This window comes from Momordica charantia (genome assembly GCF_013281855.1).
Source record: "Momordica charantia cultivar OHB3-1 chromosome 2 unlocalized genomic scaffold, Mcharantia_2.0 BLBB01000002.1, whole genome shotgun sequence".
Classification (NCBI taxonomy): domain Eukaryota; kingdom Viridiplantae; phylum Streptophyta; class Magnoliopsida; order Cucurbitales; family Cucurbitaceae; genus Momordica; species Momordica charantia.
Genome location: NW_028275160.1, coordinates 7,240,288 through 7,264,662, shown reverse-complemented (window position 1 = coordinate 7,264,662; position 24,375 = coordinate 7,240,288). Strand labels below are relative to the sequence as shown.

At 32.2% G+C, this 24,375-nt stretch overlaps 1 protein-coding gene and 1 pseudogene across 1 annotated transcript; one reads left to right on the top strand and one right to left on the bottom strand.

The window, feature by feature from the left end:
* Window positions 1–3,271: 3,271 nt before the first annotated feature.
* On the top strand, window positions 3,272–4,286 carry LOC111015522 (B-box zinc finger protein 20 pseudogene; annotated as a pseudogene).
* Window positions 4,287–6,579: 2,293 nt separating this feature from the next.
* Window positions 6,580–17,445, bottom strand: LOC111015460 (kinesin-like protein KIN-7D, mitochondrial). The gene is made up of 25 exons (XM_022290489.2): window positions 16,886–17,445; window positions 16,668–16,765; window positions 16,449–16,538; window positions 16,149–16,201; window positions 15,298–15,363; window positions 14,709–14,762; window positions 14,441–14,500; window positions 14,258–14,336; window positions 14,072–14,139; window positions 13,325–13,381; window positions 13,112–13,216; window positions 12,658–12,762; window positions 12,449–12,556; window positions 12,237–12,368; window positions 11,960–12,142; window positions 10,984–11,163; window positions 9,605–9,745; window positions 9,081–9,200; window positions 8,929–8,979; window positions 8,698–8,745; window positions 8,410–8,556; window positions 7,575–8,315; window positions 7,297–7,429; window positions 7,093–7,205; window positions 6,580–6,959 (listed from the first exon to the last, which is right to left on the bottom strand). Exons 1-24 carry the CDS (start codon window positions 17,227–17,229, stop codon window positions 7,120–7,122), a joined length of 3,249 nt encoding a protein of 1,082 aa, XP_022146181.1. The 5' UTR covers window positions 17,230–17,445; the 3' UTR covers window positions 6,580–6,959; window positions 7,093–7,119.
* Window positions 17,446–24,375: the final 6,930 nt, after the last annotated feature.

Below are 24,375 nucleotides of genomic sequence, written 5' to 3'. Positions count from 1 at the left end.
TGTTATTATTTAAAAAATATCTAGTTAAGAGATCCTTATTTTCTTTTGTTAGTTCAGTGTTGGAATTTGTTCAATATTTAATTATGAAATTGGGTAATATTTGAATATTTCTTCATTCTCTAGTTCTCTACCAAATAAGGAGTATCAATTGATCTCAACAGGTCTGCATCTCATATTTGAATTATATTCAGGTTGGTATCTCATATTTGAGTTACATGGTTAATTTTTTCAATTTTCTTTCCACAAATTTCCCCTTTTTCCTATTGATTTTCGTGTTTCTAAAAGCTAGAGATGAAAACTTCTTGGTAGAAAAGTGATTATTAAACACGAAGAAGAAGAATGGCCACACGATAATTTTATAAGAACCATTAAATCTCGATACTCCAATCCAAAATCGAATGCACGAAATCATGTCTCGAAGGTACGAAACTTAAAAATATATTATATTTCAAAAGCTTCAATAATCAAAGTCCACTTTTGACATTAAAATAAATGGTTGTTGTGATCATGATTCTATATATCCTTCGATACGTCGACATTTCCATCGACATATCCATGTTTCCACGAATTCGACATCGATATGAGAGGTAAATCGACATTTCCATCATAGTACAAGAAAATCGACAAAATATGAAAAATATTAACAAAATGTCCCTAATAAAAACATAATACTAATATTAATTATTTTTAGCTAATTTAAAAATAGAAAAATAATTATCTATCAATTTAAATATTTTTTACCATTTTTAAATTTTCTATCTTCCACGGAAATATCGACATTTATTAATTTAATTGCAGTGGCAGGCCGCAGGAAAAAAAGGCATTGGCTGTCGTTTAGCTTTTGAAAGTTGACAATATTTTGTGAATTATTTAAATTGGATTGCGATTTGTTTTTTATTATGTTCATCTTTTTGCTTCAATATATGAAACACCAACGTGAAATTTTTTGGTCAAATACAACCAAGATCCATATTTTACATATTTTATATATGCAATGCACTGGATCCAGAAATTTTGTTGAGGGAGACATCATACTAATTTGCAAATAAATCATTCGCAAATATGTTATACAAATTTGGTCTTGGATATTACAATTATAATCAGTAATTCTAATTTGATCAAGTCTATTACGTTTTGTAAATTCTAATTTTTATATATTAAAAATAATAGTTCAGTCGAGTTTGATAACTATTTCGTTAAAATATGCTTGTTTTCTCATAATTTATCTGGCACATTTTTATTTTTCTTAAAAATACATACTATTTTTAGTTTTCAAATTTTGGCTTAGATTTTGAAAATACTTTCAAAAAACATATGCAACACAAAATAATACATTGATGGTCTAACCGTTTAATTTTCAAAAATAAAAAACCAAAAACAAAAGCGCGTTAGTTATAGAATTAGGTTTTTATGTCTTAGAAATTCATGAACTTATGTCTAACAGGTCCTTCAACTTGGCGTAAGATTTTAACTTTTAATATTAGCTTTTTCTTTAGAAAATGAAAAGGAGGAAACACTTTTTTGTGATTTTTGTAAATGTTATGTATACAAATATATATATATATATATATATATATATATAGTTGTTTCCTTACCAATATTTCTATGAATTTCAAGACTCTAGTCATTTTTTAACATATTGCTAACATAATTATACTTTATCAATATTTATTGACATCTCTACCAATTAAGATCTTGACATGTTTGTGTCAATATCGACCTTGAAATCATTGTTCATATATAAAGAGAAGTTTGAATGACCTGAGCGAAGAGAGTTCATCTCATCTTAAAAATAAATTAGGATAAGATAACGACCTTTTTACTAATCTCGTATGGTTGTTATTTCTAAAAAGAACATGTAATCTTCAGAATAAGAAAGATTAAGCTTTAAGAATTAAATTAGAGAGAGTAAAAATCTTCGCTATAGAGATGTTGACTTTGTTTTGGGCTATCTTGTGAAGGAGGGAAAGAGTTCCGTAAATGATAAGGATTTTATTTTTCTTTACAAATTTGAAATTATATCTATTAAGATGGATTTTTTTTAACTTTTAATTTTGCATTTCATCGTTGAATTCTAAAAGATTAAAAGTTAAATTTTGTTCTTCGATCCCTTAAATTTGTGGCTAATATAGGTCAGTTCTAACTTTATTAGTTAGAAGTTAAAAGTTACATGTTCGGTCTCTTAATTTATAAGGTTAAGTTTAAATAGATTCTTTTAAATTTTGTGTCTAATAGGTCAATTCTAACTTTATTAGTTAAATACTTGTGTGGTATGATATACTCTGTAATTTTCAAATTACATGGATGCAACGTGACAAGTTTAACTTGCAATGTAAATAAGTCAAAACGATCATAACTCAGCGGTAATTGGTATGTACCTCCAACCAACCAGAGGTTCTAAGTTCGAATCTCCTCCCCAACATGTTGTACTAAACCAAATTTGTAAGCTTTTTCCTAAAACAAAAAAAAATAAAAATAATCAACAAGGAGTTGAGAAAATTTGAAATAAGGGATAAGCAATTATTGAATGACTCAATACAAACATTAAGGCCATTTTTCCAAAAGAATAAACTATATTTTAACAAGTCATTGAATATTAATTATTGACATGATGGTAATCTTATAGCACAATACACTCTCCCCCACAGTAATTTTGGTCCCCTACAAAGCTAGCATCGTCCCACAAAAAAGATATATATATATTTGAAAATGCAGCCACAATATGATTAATAGTTTTAAATCATTAAACATATCAAACAGAAGTTAAAAAAGAATCTATATCCAATAATTATAAAAAAGATTATAAAAAGCAGTCATATTGTATCAATTTCATTCCATGCGAGTTCTATTTCTTATCATATTGTATGAAATACTTGACTTCTCACGAGTCAAGAGATTCAAAGAGATTCAAAGATCAATTTTATTCTAAATTATTATTGAAAAATTGACAATTCATTATTTTTTTTTAAGAATAAAATTTGCTTCATTATCGATAAGGAGCAACTTTGTCCTTACCATCCTTGAATATTTGACAATTCATTATATTTTAAAATAAAATTTTGTTTTTGCATTTGTTTCTCTTGTCAAATATTTAACGATGGTGAGGACAATATTATTAAATTTTATCCTTTTTTTTTTTGAATCATTGTTTAACATTTTACTCTTTCAATTGTCAAACATTTGATACCGGATCCGATTAAGAAGCAAACTAATCTTCATATTTTATTAAAATATCCCCTCTCTCACTATTTTATTGAGAGTGATAGGGGAAAAGGGAAAAAAGGGTGGGATTTAAATAAGAATGCTAGCCCCCATGTCTCCAATTCCAAAGGAACCCCACAGAATAAACACCAAAAACTCCATTTTTTTGCACACAAACACTTCTCTTCTTCTTCTTCTCTCACTGTTCAACGAAATATCTGGTAGAGAGAGAGAGATACTTGTTCAGAAAATACTCAAAAATCCCACAAAAACATTTCCCTGAGATTGAAGAAGAAGACTGAAAAGGGGAAAAATGAAGATTCGTTGTGATGTTTGCGACATTGAAGAAGCCTCTGTTTTTTGCCCCTCCGACGAAGCCGCCCTCTGCGCCGCCTGTGACCGCCAAGTCCACCGCGCGAACAAGCTCGCCGGCAAGCACAGCCGCTTCTCTCTCATCCCATTCGCCGACGCCGCCGAATTACCGCCGCCGTGCGATATTTGCCAACTCCGGCGAGCTGTTCTGTTCTGTAAAGAAGACAGAGCAATCCTCTGCAGCGAATGCGACATTCCGATCCACGAAGCCAACGAACACACGCGGAATCACGGCCGGTTTCTCCTCACCGGAGTGAAGATTTTGCCGGCGACGGCGTCCTCCACCGGCGCCGGCCGGGTTGAAGGGGCAGCCATTGATGCTGAAAAAATTGGGTTCTCCAGGGCCTCGAGAAAGAGGGCTAAAATTGGGTCTAATGGGTTGCTTCGAGATCCCCTAATGGAGGAATTTCAGCCATCGATTGGGAATTTGGAGTTTGAAGAAAGTGGAATTAGTGATGGGGTTTCGTTTTCCAAGAGCAGTATTTCAGAGTATCTTGAGAGTTTGCCTGGATGGTGTGTGGAGGAGTTTCTTGATTCATAATGTGCTACAGATTTTTTTCTGTAAAGTTTGAAGCTTTTTTTCCCCCAAATTTAGAGAGAGATTCTTTGTGATGTTTTCTTTTGGTGGATTTAAGAAAAACAATGTTTTCTCTCATGTTATCACTTGGGAATTTTGGACAGAGTAAATGCAATCTTTCAAAGCTATTTCAATCTGTTTTAGTATCGAATTTATTTTATCTTTTTGGAGGGTTTTCTTTTTTAATTAAGAGAGAGAATTTTCTTATATGTATGATTTGACTAATATCTTACTCTAATAAAAATAGTTTATCATCACAAAAAGAAATGAGTAATGATTGTTGTGTAATGATCAAATAATTCAACGGATACGTGTTTCATGTGGTAGATTTATGAATGAGTCTAAATGAAAAAGGTTTTTCTTTTTTGGGACTATTCCATTTCTATAAATAAGACAAATTTTAGATCCTACTTTTGGAAATAGGGTTTTTTCTTTCTTTCAAAATTTTGCTGCAGAGCCCTTCTTTCCGGGGAGGATTTGTTTTTATCTGTTTCTTTTCAAAATTTAAGTTTCTAAATTTCGCTCGTATCGCTTTAGATGCTAATTTACTCTCATTATTCTTCTAATCATTTATTTTTCAGATTTCTCTCTCTTGTTCCATCTCTTTTTTTCAAGAATCTTTTCCCTTCCTCATTTTCTAGATTTTTTTTTGTTTCATTTTCCATTAACTTATTCTTTCTCTCTTTTTTTTCTCTTCTACGATGCTATATGTATTTTTCTCTCAATTTTTTTAAACTAATATAAGGGAATAGAGAAGAAGAGAGGCGAGGAGAGAGGAAAGAGAGGGGAGAGAAAGAAGAGAGTGAGCGAGAGGAGAGAGGAGAAGAGAGTGAGCGAGAGGAAGGAAGAGAGGAGAGAGGGAGCGAGAGGAAGAGGCGTGAGGAATAAGGGAGCGAGGGGGAGGAAAGGATAGAGGAGAAAGAGGAATTAATTTTAATTATTATTCCTTTGTCTTTTCAACTTTCTCGATTTTTTTCAATCACAAAAATTAATTTTCCTCATTCTGCCTCTCACCCTCCTTCTCTCTCATAGGGTTTCTTTTTTCTTTTTCATATGTCTCACTCCACGCCTACATCTATTTCACCCTATCTCTCACTTTCGATCAAATCTCAATCTTCGTTCTTGTTCTCGACAGATCTCAATCTCGCTCTCGATCATATATCAATCTCACTCTCGCTCTTGCTCAGTTCTCGATCTCGTTCTCTCTCATATCTCGCTCTCGCTCAGACCTCGCGCTCGCTCACATTTCGCGCTCGCTCACATCTCGTAAACTATTTTTTGTAAATGAACAACAGAAAACCAAAACGGATGAGTGAATGAGAGAGAATAAAATGAAAATGGGTAGAAAAAGAAGAAAGAGAGATTTTTTTTGGGTTGTGTTAGGAAGAGAGAAGAATAAAATGTTCAAATTATAAGAAAGAGAAAATGCATTGTTTAAAAAAAAGGGAAATCTTAAAAATTAGGGAAGGGGCAACAAGGTCATTTGATATCTAAGTTTAAAAAATTTAGATTTTGAAAAAAGTGGGTAAAAACAAATCCTCCCTTGGAAAAAGGGTTATACAACCCAAAAACACCAAAAGTTTCTAAGTCTAGGTATAATGCATTATGATGTATTTAATTGGTGATCTAAAAAGTGAAAACAAAAATTTAAAAACTATACTTAACTATCAACATCAATATAGCTTAACAATCAAAACATCTTGCTCTTTTTCTAATGGTCGAAGGTTTAATCTTCATCCCCATATTTGTAGTAATAAAAATATATATATTCATATTTAATGACAATAAAATGAATCTTAAAAAAATTTCACCTAAAGAGATGGCCGTCAAATAAGAGCATGGCTACGATAGAGGAATCCATTCCCTTTAAAATCACCTTTATTCAAAACAAATATGACCATAATACAATAGGTAAAAGTAACATTAAACGAGCATAGTTCAACAATAAATATCATTTAATCTTTTCTTTAAAGTCAGATGTTCAAATGCTCATACCCCATATTTGTTGAACTAGAAAAATTAAGACTCAGCTCAAGAAACAAGAGAAAGTCTCAATCTATCTTATTAAATGTGGAGAACCTCTCCTATTTATAGGGAGATCCAAACCAAAAGGCTATTAAACCTTTTTTTCCTAACATTATTGACATCCAGCGGTACTCTTTTTTTCCAAGTTCGACAAAGTACGGAAGGATTCAAACCTTCAATCATAGAAATAAGTATTTCACCAATTAAACTATGTAGCTAAAAATTAAAACCATAAATTTCTCAAGGGGTAAAATTTTACCTTTTTAACTTTTTATATATATAATTTTTCAGTTCCAATAAATTTTAAAACTAAACAAAAATACAAAATATTAAGTATTTTATACTTTTTGAATTACAAGTAGGGAGGAGCAACATTCTTGCTATGCTTACGTTGGCACGAGATGTGGTGCTTATAAACCATAAAATTCCACTATAATTCCAAATAGATACAACTTTATCATCAGTCACCCGGGAAAAAATAGGAAGAAAAAAAAAAGAAAAAAGAAATACCTCTATACAATTGCAATGATATTTCTGAGTCTTGACACAACATGGCATTCTGCTGCATACTAAAAGAAAGCAACACCAACATTGCATCTGAAACTTGAAATGTAACGCTCTCTCTTCTCTCCCTCTCCTATTATTATTTTACATTTTCCAGAATATTGTATTGAAAAAAGTCAGATTTCATATAAACCTTTCAGAAGATGCATATGGATTAATAAAAGAATTTGTTGCTTGAAATTGCATGGTAACTACTAAATGGTAGCTTGAAGACAAATCCCTGCAAATAGTTGACACAAAATGGTCAAATAAAACGCCTTAGTGAGTTCAACAATGTCGCTCGTTTAACAAGCTTTCAAAATCTGTATAAGATTAAGAGCTGGCCTCTGGCAAAAGTTGAAGAAATTGAATACCTTTATCCAGAGGGATATATGTATATATCAAGAAGCGAATGCAAAAAGCCGATCCGCAATGTTTGTACGGCAGATTGGGCATTCGGAACAAGCAAGAGAACAAGATTTACACACTGCAATGATGCAAAAAAGGGAATTGGATCATCTGGAAATTGATATGCAAAAGCAGAAGAAAGGATGTTTCAGAAGTTCAAAATCACTTACAGCAAAAGTGACGACAGGGGAGAAGAATTGCTGCGGTTGCCGATTCAAAACATATTTTACATGTATTGGAGGTATTCACATCGCTATTTGTCATGCTTTTGAGCTCTTTTTCTTTCATCTCCTGCATCTTTGCCTGAAACAAATGAAAATTGGAACTATTATTTTCCCCTAGAAGTAAAATCGTAGAAAATTTAGCTTGGTTCAGTAATTTTTAAATTACACAAAATGGTCAAATAATGACTTGGAATTGGTAGTACTTCATGGCAAAGTCTGCATACCTTAAGGCGGAGAACCAGTGGTTCTTCCTTTGGTATTTCCCCTACTGCTGGTTTTAAGATATCCGGCATTCCTCTGTCCGTAGTGCTAGAATCAGTTTTAGTGCTGAATTTCTTTCCATCAGCAAAATACTCCGACAATTCACCATTGTGCCTTGTGTCACTGGGTAAATCTGGCACAGTGCCCCCTTCTTTCTTCAACTTAGCAACAAGAACCCACATGTTCGCCAAATCATTTTCCAGAGCCTCCTCCTTCTTCTTTGCCTCTTCAATCTTTTTCCTGTATTGATCTTCTACAAAGTCCTTTTCGGCTAAAGCAGCCTCAAGGGCTGCTTCACGTTGTTTCCTTGCTTGCAGTTCCAATTTTAGGTCATCGGAATCAAGACTCCATGAATCAAATTCATCGTCGATTGCCCCGGTCCTTTCGTTGAGACGCCCGGACAATCTCCCTTTCCTCCCAGGTCTTAAGCTGTCATTATACTTACGGTTAACACCATTTACATTTTGTACACTTCTAGAATGGATCAATTCTCGAGCAGACAATAGTTCCTTCTCTAATTTTGCGTTCTGCACTGAGAGTTTAGTCACTTCACTAGCTAAATTTTTCAACTCAACAGCAGCAGCGGAAGCTAGTTCCTTTGCGTAAGAAGCTTCTTCAGCCAATTTTTGATACTGTACACGCAATCCACTGTTTTCCTCTGAAAGTTGAACGTGCTCCAGCTTTAATTTCTCGTTTTCAATCTCCTGATAAAAATGATGCAAATATAAACAACATGAGGTAAAATTAACTATAAAGTGCATTGACTCATCCCATAAGTTCAAACAACTTACAACTTACCTGTGACTGAATTTTCTTTTTCAGCTCGTCAACACATTCTCCAGGTACATGCTGTTCAAACATCAATGATGATTGATCACCAGTAAACGATGTCAACTGCTGCTCCAACAGATGTACTTTATCTTGTAGATCCTTATTCTCTGCATTCTGTCAATTACCAGATTTTTTTGTTAAAACTCCAAGAATCAAATGGAAAGGGTGGAAGTAAACATCTTGAATGAGTAAAGGGGTAGCAGAAACCCAGGTATAAGATAGGAGAAATAAACAATAACAAAGACAGCGACAAACCTTGTTCTGCAACTGTTCCTGGAGGATTCGGTTGTCAGCTGATTTGATCTGATTATTCATCAAAATATTCCTTACTTAAATTACAAATTCGCCATCAAAGGCAAGACTGTATTCCACCACAAGATTATGCTTGCTTGATATAGTGCAGGTTCAATAATACAAGTGTTGGTGGAAGCACAGGGTGCCAACTCTTCAGTGTTGAAACGCTAAAAACACAATACTATTACTCACCTCCAGCTCAAAACCCTTTTCATTGCATTGAGCCATCAATCTGGTAACCGTCTGTGATGGCAGAAGCAAATTTGAGATTTAAGATTTGGTCAAGATCGACAAATAACTAGCTAGAACTCAATGTCAGTTAATCAGGAGTAAGATTGAAGCACCTGTTGCATTTCAGCCAATGAAGTATTGGCAACTGATGCCTCACGACTCTCAGTTATGCGTTGCTCTAAAACCCTCATTTGCTTCCTTTTCTCTTGGATCTCATGCTCCAGATTCTGAATCTGTATCAGTCAGGGCGAATGCTTAGCAATAAACAACAGTGATCAACATTGAAAATTTTGATTTCTTCATGCAATGCATAGAACAGTTTTCTGTATATTGATTCATTTTAAAAGCCAGTATATTAAGGATGTTATAATGTGATTAGCGCCAGTCTTAATGCAAATCAAGCAACCACAAGCAGAACAAATAAGATGGTGCTGGTAGAAGATAGAGCTCCATGGTTAAGCCAATTGTTATCTTACTCTTAAGATCAAAGTTGTTCAGGTAGGGGGTTCCAACTGACAGACATACAAGTGCATGTAAATGATTTAGCAGCAAGAAATTGCCGAAGAAACAATGTTAAATTTTAGCTGTTTCCAGTGAGATGTAGAAAAAGAAATGAAAACAAAAAATGGCTTTTTACTTGAGTTTTAGAGCTCTCTGGGTCATTAACCGACTGCTCCACCAAGCGCTTAAGGGTGCTAGTACTAAATGCAATCTCTCCAGAAAGCATCTTAACTTGCTCAACTAGAAGGTCCATCTGATCCGACATTGTCATCCCACCCTACCATCCAAAAAGTAATATATTGCAACACCAGAACCTTACATCAACAAGGAAAACTAAACAAATTACAAAATAAAAAATAAAATCAGAACCAAAGACATGGGAGTGAACCTCATATTTACAATCATCAAATCCCTGAGATAGATAACGTTTCTTCAAATTGCATGGTAATGAGTCCCCTCGACTTCATCAGAATTCATGACAAATAGTAATTCATGGAAAAAAAAAAAGCTAGTCCAAATATGAAAGTAACTATAGTAGTGATTTGAAAAAATACTCTCTTAAGGAAAGTAAGGGACTCAAAGCACTACAAATGCGTCTTTATTGTAGAAATCCTGCCATAGTCTGCCTTGTCCCAGCAATATTTTTAAGGTGTAAAGTGATGGCAATGCTGTCTTACTACTCACAACTTATTGTTATCTTGGCCCATTTGGGCTCACAAGTTTTTGTTTTGCATCAATAATGACTTGAACTCCTGGCCTCCTCTTAAAGAAAGTAGTTTTCCAAATCACTTCTACAAATTGGGTTATTTCTCCAATTGATGAGTGAATGTGATGCAAGTAGAGAGAAGAAGAAAGCCAATGGCTGAAGGATTATTTAAAATGCAACAATAACAGTGTAATATACCAAACTCACGTTGTGCTTCCAGGTTGAAGTTCTGTAAGACATAATTGTTAAATCAAACTACCAAAAAATTATCCTCTACGTGATAGTTGAGAAGTCAACAACACCAAGACTCAGTTTCAAGACATATAATCTTTCGGTTCTGATTTTTAGCTAAATAATAGTCAAACGTCTGCACCCTCTAAAAGTGAAAAGCTAGCAAGATCACAATGATTCTGACTGAAGATATCAATCTGTTAAGGATCCCGCATTAAAAAGATAAGAAACCTAACAAAAGTTTATAATATACATAGGCTACTCCTTTCAATTGGTTTTGAAATAAAACCCCATGAATATTGACACAATCGAATGGGCTTAAGAACAAAAAATTAGCGTGGCTAATTACAATAAAAATGATAAAGATAGAGCCAACATGGAATGTAATTAAACTACTAAATTAAAGGGACCCAGGATTCAGACATTTTAATCTAGCATAGGTATATGTTTCCCTGGCCTGGCCTAATGAATAAAATACTAATGCTACAAAAAATGAACCCAATGAGGAATTAATCATCTCCATGAGCTAAATATAAGAAATACATATACATAATTGAACCAACAGCAAGTTGACTCACTTGATTTGATTCAGTGATTGTACTACTGGCAGATGAGAGCTCCTCATTCCATTTGCTTGAAGAGCTTCGGTGTTTAAAATCATAGTAAGGGTTTGACTGAACTTCTGAAACCGAAGATGGGGATCCCTTAAGGTTTTCACTCTCAATAGGCAATGACACGTCTCTCGTGACATCAAAATTCTGGTAAGATGAAAGATCAATATATCAACAAAAAGCCAATCAATCTATTCCAAAAGAACATATAGCCTCCAGTTCTTCTATTCTCCTGAGGCTTGAGTTTTCTCAATTTTCCTTTTAAAAAAAAGTAAAACCACTATTGCGTAAATTTTGAATAAATTATGATATAATCCATACAATTTCATCGCCCAGTATTTCCAATAATAATACTAATATATTCATGCATTACATTAAGTCTATCCTTTGAGTGGATTACTGCTTGAATGAGGAAGCTAGAATTTGACTTTTCTCATATTCTGAGAATTCAGTGGTATTCCGATTACCATAAATCTGAAGAAGACAATGACAATGTAAATAACTGGAATTCTCAAATATATCAAAGAAAATTTCCATTTCTACTGAAATCTTATGCAAAGTCGTGGATATCAAAAAAGCTAGTAGAAATTGCCTGGATTGATAAATGAACCTAATTAAATCTTTTTTATTATGCGTACAATTATAACTCACTTATGTAGGTAGTTATGTGAATACGGCTCAACATTTGTAATGTCATATATCAACATTATCAAATGTTAAGAAATTATAAGAATAAATAGCAAAAGATGAAATTAGGCAAATTAAAAATAGAATAAGATAACATAGATAATATGCATAATTATCTCAAACTTATGGATATTCAGCAGGCAATATTTATTCCATGCATCAATGTGCTCTGCTTCACTCACAAGTTTAGACTAATTGCAGTACCTGTACACAACAATGTTCTATTTACATAGTTGAATGCAGCAGGGGAACTTACATCATCATCGCCAGGAGAATGATTCCTTTGATGACTGGGAATGTCACTCAAACATCCAGGGATTGAATTCTTTGAAGAGACAAGTATGAGTTTAGTCAGCCGCTGAATTCGACTCGTAAGTGCAACCTTTGCCTCTTCTTCTTCCTCCAACCTCGATTGCATTTTCACTTGTCCTTCTTCCAACTGTTGAATAAATAAAAAGCAATTTGCAGAGTAGTTCTAACCAAATAAAAATTTAAAACCTGTCTCCATTTGAGATAGGACCATGGAAAGAAACCTGTTGTTTTAAGTTCATAATCTCCTCATGATTGACACCAACAAGCATGCCCTTCTTTAGCAGATCAAGTTCTTGTTTCAGGCTTGAGATTTCTTTTTGATACTTCTTAATCAAAGATTTTTCATCTATGATCTGAAAATATTAAAGATAAGCATAGAATATTTATATATGGACCACATAAAGATCATAATATTGCAATATCTGCAACTAACCTTATTACGAGAGGCATATATTTCTACTCGTTTAGCCCTGTTTGCAAACTTCAATGTGTTGTGAGTTTCTTCCATGTTACTGGATGCAGGGGTAACAGTGCATATCAGCTGAGATAACAAATGGCAGAATGTCATAGGTAAAATTCGCATGGTTTACACATGAGCAGCCTCAACAACAAAGTAGAGATATTATTGTGACTTATACTCACAGAAACATGCCCACGCCCACTTAGTGAAGATTGCAAAAGACGTGTAAGCTTAGAATCTCGATACGGAACATGGGATGCTTTCCCCTCGCTCAGTTTTCCAATAACCTTCATATTGTAATCATAGATTCAGGTTATTTTCTTAAATATTATTAAAATGGGGAAAACTAGCATGAATTGTTAATTCGAAGTTGTAGAAAATGTCTTTTTTTATATGTTAAAATATGAAAAGTGAAACCACATATATTAATATGTTTACAACAGATTATGCCTGATCTAAAACCAATCGATTGTTGTTTCAAAAAAAAAAAAAAACAAGCGATCGACAACAGAAGTCTCAATCGTGTTTCTGTTGGTCCTTCCAATTAAAAAGATAGAAAGCACAAATCATCCATTGAAATTATGTCCAATTCATATATTATGTCATCAACCGCAAGAATAATAAAAAACCACCTACAGTTCCAAGAGTTAAAAGACTTTTATTTATGTAAGACCCCTCCTTTCTCCGTAACCCAGTTGTTTCAGTCTTCGAGCTCTCAGATCCAGCTAAATCAATCAAATTCTAATGGAAAAGGCGACAGAAAGAGAGATTAGAGATATTAGCCACAAAATATTGCCGTTGATACGACTAGCCTAGAAATAACTATATAAAGAATATTTCTAATCTCACAAGCTGTGAAAATATCACTCCATCATACTCATCTCCATGAGCACTACTTTCGATCATCTGAAAGAAACAAAAGAACAGAGAGATTAAAGAAGGATCACGATAACCCACATAAAAAACAGAATTTCACTGAAGCTTGTTCATATAAAAGTGAGACCCAACCCAACATGATCTATGGTCCATGAAATCTTTGATCTAGCATACCAGACACTAACAAAAGACCAAAAAGGCACACTTGATATATAAAACAGGTCAGATTTCTAAAATAAAATTACATTATAAAAGAAAATATCACTCCATCACACTCTTCTCGCCCTTCCCCAGAGCCTGATACTGTCACTTTTAGTTAAGTTTGAAATTAGCAAGAGTAGAATGGCACGAAACAATTTTTTATAAGAAAACAGCACCAAACTTTTTTTTATAAGAAAACGGCACCAAACTAGTTTTTATAAGAAAACGGCACCAAACTATTAACAACAGTTTCCTAAGTCCTATTCAATTTGGTACTAGGAAAGCATGTCTTCTCTGATAGACTGGTAAGTGGTCACACGGCCTAATGAACCTAAACATGCCAAAAGATCAAAAAAGTGTATACAAGAATGTAAATGAGCGTCAAGCGATAAAACAAAATAACCCTTCATAAAACAGAAAACAATATCCAGGCTCATAAAATTAAGCTAACAGTAAAAGATGTTTAGGTACTATCATTTTACAGGACCATTTATCAGCTACCAAGCATAGAAATGTTACCAATGTAAATATGGTGTGACTTCGGCTACTGAACAGATTAAAATTATTTGATCCAACATGACGATGTTCTGCCATACAGAAGTAAACAATGATAATCATAGAAATCAAAGTGTAGTGTTAATCATGCATAAAATAGTAAATAAATTGAATGCAAGGTGAGAATGGGAAATTGGGAACATGAAGTACCTTCTCCAGCAGCAATGAATGAAAGTGCATGCCCTGGAGACAAAACAACTTCTTCCTTTATACCCTCAACATAAGTGCCCTGAAAAGAAAATGCATGCATTCATTCTTGTGTTGTGATTGTGTAAGGTTAAAGTTCCATTCACAAGAACAAGAAATTTCAACAGAAACCCTGTAGAGACAAACCTGTGCATCTTCTCTAACACGCAAATTCTGGCCTGTTGGATCTAATAAGTCATTTATGACCTGGTTCGAAAGTGTAAATTCCACAAAAAGTTAAATGGCTAACTTCATAGAATTATGAAATTTTCATCCTCTTAGTACAACTCAGATGCAGGTATACTGATACAAAGATGTTACCACTGAACTCCAATGTTGAAGGATGTACCATAAATTCCTAAAAATTGAAATTGAAAAACTAAGAAAATGAATTTAAGTGCAAATGATGTATTACCTCATTGTAGATTTCAAGATATGACACACGAAGCAAAAACTCTCGCCCTGGAGTCTGAGTATTAGAAAATTTTAATCAACCAAACAACTCTATATCATTGAAATTTCGACAATAAAGTAAAAAATGCTACATAAAGCAAGAAAAATCAGCACCTCGATAGGAATAAAAAATAAAGCCCCAAATTGATAGAAGGATGAAGCTAGAGAAATCATGATACAAGAAAAGTTGCATCCTCGTGCATACATGAGGAAATATTACTTGAATCTTAAGCAATCAAATCAAATATTTGTTATAAAATATAATATTTCCCATCAAAAAAATAAATAAATAAAACATAATATTTCCCTAGGACAGCAGATAATTGCAAACATGCTATACAGTGAGCAGCAGTTGAACTGCAATTCATTTGCTGCATCAAAGAAGGAGCATGAAAAGTCCAATAACTACATAAAAATGCCTTAGCAGACAAAATAAACACAGGCACGAAAGTGATAGATAGATAAATCAAGAACAATAAATTAATAATATAAAAAAATGCAGCCAAACTGATAATACAGATTTCACAGTGCTATACACTAAAAATTCTTACATCTTGGATAATGCTGAACACATCCCTTATAGCCAATGGTATAATACCTGGAGAACTTTGATCTCCCTGCACGTATTGAAATTGAAAGTAAAACAAAGTAGAAGTGACGGCAAACTGTTCGGCACAGGAAATGTTGTTAAAATGCAAGAGCAAAGACATGGATCACTGAATATAATGAGAATAAAGTGATCATTGCTAGTAAAAGCTGTTATTGAGTTAATGGATTGACATAGAACATTGGACAAAATAGCCAACTACGGAGATACTAATGCAGGTTTTGAAAAAAAAAATCCAGTTACTTTATTGATGTTCTTGCTTCAAGGAGCTGACTAATTTACTAAATTGGGTGGACTACGGAGATATCCAACTCCAAATGACAACAAAGTCTGTAGATCACGGGTGAACAAGAGAAATCAGAAATGGAATAGGAACACAACAACCCAGGCCCTAAGGTATTAATAAATATCTAGATATAAGTTGCAGGATGCTGTTTCGCACCCTAAAGATCTGAATCTATCCATGGGCGCAGAGAGCAAAACTACACCATTGATTGGTAACCAATAAAATCAACCCAGGCTGTCTACAAATTTAATGAACTTGTGGCTAATTTATTGCTGATCAGTTTTTGTTCGAAAGTAGAATTAAATCAGTCATTTAGAGGTCTCCACAAGAAGTAACAAACTATGGAGAACTGAAACATGATATCACCCATTAGCAGTGCTAACATTTTGGCCTTAAAATAATTTCAGGAATAGAAGAAGATTAATCAAAGACATTGACGTTTAATTTAAACATTTTCAAAATTTTCATCAAAAAAGACAGGAAAATACTTGTTAAATGATTGAACTTACATGCATAGTGTGCGTCTTCCCACTACTAGTGACACCATAAGCAAATACAGTTCCTGCATTTTGACAGACGCAGTTAGCAGTATTATGATAGAAGTCCAAACCAATTGTATGCCAGAAAAATTAATGAAGTTTAATGTCAAAGTCTATAAACATTAAAATTACTCCGTTAAACTGCAACTAGAAAAATTAGAAGGCGTGATGCTCTAGAAACCAATGCTCATTGCCAGTAAATTGTTACTATTCTTGATGCATTCAGATTTATTCAATCACTTGTGAGCTTGAAGAGGAAAATTCACACACCATTGACACCTTCCATTGCAGCCTTGATGACAGGCTTGGCCGCAACTTCATACACCTCGTGAGTGGAAGTTTGGGCTCCAAAAACCCTGTCTGCAACACGAAAGCGCCACCAAGATCAAATTCACGGGGGAAAAAAAAGCACATGAACTCTCTTCTTTAACAACAGTTTTGAACTAATGATCATTCTAATTTCAAATTAAGAAATTCGGAAGACAATACCAAACGCATATGCAGTTGCTGGATTATACTCATTCCGCACAATTTTATCCCCATCCGCGTACCAAGCAATCTCGTCCCCTCTCTGAAACTCCCTCTCGCTACAAACACAAGTTTCAAAGTCAAACAAGTCCAGCGCATTGCTTACAAAACAGAAGCACCCGATTCCCCGACCAATAAAGCCCACAGATCTGATCCACTACACCGAGATCTATCATTACCTCAATGGCCGAAATCGAATCGTCACCGAAATGCTCTCTCCACACTTCGATGTATCCACTGGCTCGCTAATCAGCTCCTCAGACGCGAAACCGACAGGAGTACGACTGCCAGAACCGTGTGGACTATGGTACATTGAATCCGAACGGCCTCGATTTGGAGTCATGGATCGGGAACCAAGTCCGCCGCCGGAATTGAAGTAAGACGACGCCGAAGTCGAACAAGAGCGAGGAATCAACTTCCCATTCGTAAACGAGGATGAGGACGAAGAAGTTGAAGAATACGGACTGGCAGACTTCCGGTACGAAAACGGCGAGCTACTCCGTCCTCGGGACGACGAGGCCATTGAGTCGTCCCGGCGAGTAGTAAGTACGGCGACGGAGAGAAGAAGAAGAAGAAGAAGAAGAAGAAGCTCGCTCTCACCTGAGCCCGTGAGGGAAAACGAGAGACATGGAAGCTTTCTCTCTCCTCTGGATTCTCATGTGAGAGAAAATTTAGGCATGGAATTGCAGAGAGAGGTCGAGGGCGAGAGAGCGACGGCAGTGTCTGTTTGTTTACTTGAAACTTGAAACTTCAAATTTCCTTTTTCTTTGTTTTTTAATTTTTTAATTTGATTTTTAAATTGTTTGCTGTTTTTGGAGGGGATTACAGAATTTTAAGTTTTACTCAACGGATGATGACGTGGAGCGTTCGTTGACGTGGCAACGTCCGGACGATGGAGTTTTTAAATTTTGACGGACACGCCCCGCGCGTTAATAATGATAAAATAAATAATAAAATAAAAATGGGACTTTTCAAAAATAAACCGTCCATTGAGCGGGAAGAATGACAGCGGCCGTCATTTACTGACCATTTCGACATTTCGCTACAAAAGACAATTACTTAATTATTTAGTTAATATATTCCCCTTTTTCTAATTGACAATATTATTACTTAATATAAGGAATTGGTACGAGTTCATTGTTAGTTTTTTTTAATAAATAAAAATATAGTGGTTTCTGTGAGATTAAATATATATTTTAGTTCTCGGATGTTTTTTCCAATTTCGTCTTTAATATTTTAAAATTTTTTAAGTTGATTTTTTTATTCAACTTTTATAATTGGCTCTCATTATTATATTAAATATTAAATTTACGACTTAGGATATGTTTAATATTTTATATGTATTCTTAGGAGTTAGGATAATTCTTTGATAATGTGAGTTAATGAATTTTAGCTTTTGAAGTTTTAGGTTTTTTTATGTTTTATTTTCCTAAACTGAATTTTCAAGACATAATTTGTATAAATAATAAGAAATAATTTATTCATAAACTCGCTCGAATTCCCATTTACACGTTTGCTCTCTTTTTTTTTTTGGGTTATATATAAAACTATTTTTTAAAATTCAAATGGGAGAAGGCATGTTAGAAATGAAATAATTCCAAATAATTGGTTTTATTATTCCATCAGTCTCTTTTACAATTTGATTGAATAAAACAATTTAAAATTTTTTAATTGATGGAATATTTATTTGGTCGTAATCAATTTGGTCTAAATTGTGTCCAATTGTTTGCTAGAATATATAAATAATAATAATTAAGTAGTTCACATCAGTCCTTGAATTTTGTCGCTGCATGTAGTTTAATATTCAAATTAGTGCAAACATTTAAATTTTTCAAACACGATGGTCAAAGGGTAATAAATATATAATCTTGTCCGTCATTTTTTTTTTCACTTGTTTGATCAAATTTACTAATGGTAAGCACTAAAAATGGTGATATGAAACCTTTTTTAATAATATATTTTTAGTAAGGTGAAATCTGTCAACATAATAACATTTAATCTTCGTCCTTTAAACCTATTTCCAACTTTAAAACGCTCAGTAGTATATACTAAATCTTATACTTAAATATTTAATAAAATATTATATGTTGATACAATGGAACACACGCATCCAAGCTCATTTTAGAGGCCATAAATGAAATTCAGATTCATACTAAACATATCCTCAACTTTTTAAAGGTAATTATTTTAGCTTGTTTGCCACTTAATATATTTATTTCACTCAATTATCACTTCAACCCACATTCTCGTATTCTCGTTTCAATTCATTAGTACACGTATTACAAATAGACATATCTCTATTTGTTACACAATTAATAATATATTAATAATAGTGACAAAAAATTATCTTTAAGAGTTCATAAATTAAACTAGGACGGTTGACACGAGATTTTGGAAGAACGTTCACAAACATTTTTAAAGTTTAATTATGGATCATATAAGATAACATAAATATAAAATGTCATGGACATAATAATATTTAAATTAGAATTACGTCTGTGCTTATGGGACGATGAATTCTTCACCTCTCATCTCCCGCGTGTTGCGTTCTCCTTTGGCGGCCGGGAAAAATTGAACACGAAAACTGCTTTCTTTTTAGATTCCTTGACTATCGAGGTGAGGATCCTCATTCAAGATTCAGAGGGACATGTTCTCCTAGCAACGACGTTGTTTCTCGCTCACTGTCATTCGATGGATTTAGCTAAAGCCATAGCTCTCAGCATTGTTTTCTCCTTGGCGATGAACAAGGGTTTTCAACCTCTCAAAGTCAAGACTGGTAGCTCCCCAGTATCATTTACATTTAAATTATAATTCTAACAATATATCGGAGGTGGGTCTCTGGTTGCTGATATTTGCATGTGATGTCTCCCATCAACTTCTTTCAACTCCAATTTCACCTTTGGTGAAGGAAAAACGGTGCGACTCACCAATCGACTTGCTTTGCCTTAATACAATGGTTGGAGCAAGTTTGGATTGAAGATTTTCCATCGCCTAGTTCTCGGATTGTTTCTGTTCATCATTGTTTTTTTTTTCCCCTTAATTTCTCTTCCTTGTTTATTTTAAATTAGAACACAAAGAGTAATATTTTTAAATAAAAAAATGTAAATATACAAGATGGACTGTTTTGTTTTTTTGTTTGTTTTTCTTTTTCTTTTGAAAATAGGGACTGTTTTGTTTCTTCTTGAAAAATAGTACAAATTGATTTTATGAACCACGAAGTTAGTAAAAGACGAAAATGGAATCGGCACTACGTGTCTCGGTTAAAAGTCATGGGTAAAACTCGTGTAAAATGAGATGTCAAATAGGGGTGTTTTGGTCTTTGACGTGATGGCGGTGGGCAGTTCCATCTTCGCCACTCGTTCTGGCGTATGCAAGAAAAATAGGCAAATGGTCAACCCAATCTCTCCACTGTCAAAATATGTTAATTTTTCTAATATCCAAATTATGCATTATATATTTTTATTTTATCTTGTAGATATTTTTATCTTATAATTAATTCATTATCGAGTGATAATGCATTTGGATAGTAATAGTCAAATTTTAATACTTTCTTATCATCATAATTTTAAATATATATATTTATATGATATCCACCTACAATAATACTTATTTCTTATATGACTTCAATATGTGTCTAGTTTAATACTTAAAACTCAAAAATTGTGATTTCGAATTCTTACCTCATATGTTATACTCTAAAAATAAGAATAAATAAATTATGATCAATTTAATTTTTGGAGAAAACAAAATCACTACACATATTCTAAGCAATTAATTTAAAAGTCGTGATAAAACAATATATTAAAAAATATCATATTATTATATCATTAGCGAGAGTAAACACAACTATGTGATAATTGACATATATCTTCAACCAATAAATTATGAATTTGATCCCCATTCACACAATATACTAAAAAAAACATATCAGAGTATTTGTCTGTTATTTAATTCTATCTAGATTTCATTTTTTCACTGTCCACAAAAATTAATTAAAACACCATATATAGTATTTCCATCATGATTTCATACCTATTTTAGTTTTATTAAACGTACGTATTTCTTTTACAAAATAATTTGTTAAATAGTTATTTTGCAAACACAATTTAGAAACACCAATTACAATGTTCTCATGTAACAAAATTTACACGCTTTATACCAAATGCAAAATTAGAGTAAATAGTATGGAATTATTAGTCTTGAATGGATTAAAATAGATAGTTTACAAATTGATGAATAAAAATAATTAATTAAAAAAAAAACGTATTTTTGTTTTTGAAAGGTAGCTAATGATTTAAATGTCAGTGTTTATAAAATGTGAAAAACTGTGAGTAAGCAAGCATAATTTTAAAAAGTAAATTACGAAAAACGAAATTGGTATTTAGTGGAACCTACCCATCTTATTATTTTTTTTGGTTAATTTTAAAATTTTACAAACACCACATCCTACAAATTTATTTGATTAGTTTTTTTTGTTTGATTTTGTAATAATGTGCTTACAATCCAAGTTAAATATCAAAACTTAAAAAAAAAAGTTCTTAACTTGAGAAATGAAAAGTATATCAGGTAAAAGATTGACAAAACAAGTGCAATTTTAAAAAACACAAATTAAAAATGAAATTGACGTAAAAAAAAAGGATTGTAAAGACTAAAATATACATCCAAAATAAAATAATCTTGAAAGTTCAAAAATCAAGCAAACATTGTCAATCACTCGCCATCTTAAAAATTAAAGATTATTCCCCGTCCATCGAATTAAAAAGGAAAAAAAATCAAATATATATTTAAACTCACAAACTTTACATAAATGAGTATTTTAGTTCCACTTGCAATTTTTCTCCTTCTCACTCAACGCTCCAAAACTTCAAAATATACATAAATTAAATTAAAATAATGTGGGATGGTACATAGCAATAAATGCAAGTTTTAACTTTTAATCCAATGAGACACTCATAATTCAAAGTCCCATTTTTTAAAATAATGTCATGCCAACTTTAGGACACCGACGACATGAGGGGTTAGATTTAGTTTGCCGATCTTAGGACAAATTATTATTTATTCCATCAATCATTGCATTGTATTAATTAAATCTCAATAGTAAAGATTTTGGTCTTTTTTGAGAAACCGTTACCAAAATAGTGTCTTGTATTCTTTATTTTTTATTTTTAAAATTCCCTATTTAAATGCTGTCTTTTAAATTTCAACCCATACTCTAAAGATGGATATGGATTCGAGTGTAATTTAACTATTTTATCATAGTTTAATTAATCAATAAATTAGCAGTCTCAGTTGGATATTTTCAAGATTTTATTCATTTGTATTATTTGTATTATATTAAGTCCACGATTCACAGGGATGTTTATAGATTGAGTACCTCGACCCAACTCAATTATTCGGGTGGTAAATTTTTTTAAATAAACTCAACTCAATCCACCCATGAAAAATTTGAGTTGAGTTAATTCGGATTATTAGGGTTAGTTATTCAAATTATGGTAAAACAAACAAAAAAATATATAATTTTTTAAATATTCTTTTATATATTGTTTAACATTGCACCAAAAATTGTAAGTCGATTTTATTTTTATAGAAAAAGAACACTCCAAATACTTCAAAAATTTATTTCTAAAAGTCATGGTAGAATAAACGGTCCATAAAAATTATTGAATGAAATAAAATTAAAACGAACATAAGTAAATATAATTTGTATGGTGAGTAAAATAAATAGTTTTAAAATTAATAATAAACTTTGAATGAAATAAAATTAAAACGAACATAAGTAAAATAAATAGTTTTAAAATTAATAATAAACTTCGGGTTAAGTTAACTATTAAACCAATCAAACCCATAAATTTTAATTTATTTAAATTCAAGGATTAAGTTAACTATTAAACTAATCAAATCCATATAATTTTTATTTATTTAAATACAATCCAAACCCAAAAAAATTTATAACCCAATTCAAAACGTATGGATTGGGTTGATCGATTTTTTCCAGATCTTTTGAACATCGTACTCCTAAAATAATCTTTTAAGAACATTTTTCAATAATTAGAAGAGTTTGTGAGATAGTTTAGTGCATACATCTTTTCTATCCAAAATTTATTGACTTTTTCTTTACCTGTCTATTTTACTACGGTTTAATTAAATTAATTATTTGTATTTTATTATTTAATAAAGTCTCAATACCTTAAATTATCTCCAACAACCTCCCCTATACACTATGTTTGAATTCTATCGTCAAATAAAAAATTGTTTTGAAAATAATTTTCAAACAAGTCATTTGTATTTTCGTATTTTCTTTTTTGTTTTCACAATAACTTAGTCTTTTTGTCATTTTTCAAAAACAATAACCTATTTAGAAAGTTGTTTTCAAAAAATAGTTTTCTAACAGTTATTATTTTCGTCTTAGCTTAATTAATTTTCTCAATTAATTTTTAAATGAAAATAATTAAAATTATCATTAAAAAAATATCATATTTGTAATAGTAATTTTTTTTTGTTTGTATCGTGTAATCTTAACATTTATAAGTCATCTTATCACAATTTTTAATACTAATTTTGAAAAAAGCGAAAAATTAATCGACCATCACTAAAAAATAAAATCAACAAATATTTTGATTGAATTTTCATGATACTATCAGAAGGTATATTTGAAATTAAACAAATAAATATAAAATAATAATCCATCTTCATTTTTAAAATATGAATTAAAATCGAATTATTGTCAACGATTCTTGGCACTATTATTGTCATTTTAATAATGTTTTCTTCCACGCCCCAAATCCAATCCAAACCATAATATATAAATTTCAATCCTTCTGAATATCAACTCATCTTCTCTCTAAATAATAAAATGATTTTTCTTGAGCAGACAAATGAAGTGTTTGAACCTTCGACCTCAAGAGAAAAATATGTCAATTATCGCTAAGTTATGTTCGTGTTTTTTTATAATAAAACTTCATAAAAACGCCAATACGCCATTAAGGCTATAGAAGATTGACAGTCAGATTCAACACAACGAAGAAGCCAACTAGGAAAATTCTTCACCGAAAGATAACTCCCTACCTTGAAAGACTCTCCACCCAAATTATGGACAACCTTATTTGATTATCTGCACATATGCCTAAAAGACATTTCTTGAAACAATCGTGTCAAAAAATTCAAATCCTCAACCCAGGTGGCTTCTTCACCCAACCACTCATTTTCATCATTTAACATAGCTTGCAATGAATCAGATTCGACCTCCACGCTTTCTTCAACCTTAACTTCTCAGCCAAACCATGTTGACGACTAAATTCAAACTTTTAAAACCATACGAAGCAAAACTAATATCAAATAAAAAACGATGAAATTTAAATGCAACCAAATAGTTTCTATCAAAATTAAAGTTGAATTCAAATAATTTTCCTCTCATATACCTAAATATAGCATAAAAGTGATAGTCATTGAATTATTTCTTCATAAATAGAAAGTTTTAATTTTATAGATAAATAAAATTTATTAACATAGACCATAACCGAGCTGGTTAAAATACATATCTTCTTCAAACACTAACACGTGTGATTCATTCCCTTCCAATCTGACTCCCAAGGCCTGAAAATTTTAATTTTATCCTCAATATTTTCTTTCAAACATTTTAACGAACTTTTAAAAATAAAATAATTTTAAA

Coding starts and splice junctions, on each gene's coding strand:
- LOC111015460 (XM_022290489.2), bottom strand. CDS start 17,229: ATGGCCTCGTCGTCCCGAGGACGGAGTAGCTCGCCGTTTTCGTACCGG. Junction 14,501..14,708: donor ATCTTGAAATCTACAATGAG/GTAATACATCAT, acceptor CTTTCGAACCAG/GTCATAAATGACTTATTAGA. Junction 7,206..7,296: donor CCCCTGTCGTCACTTTTGCT/GTAAGTGATTTT, acceptor GCATCATTGCAG/TGTGTAAATCTTGTTCTCTT.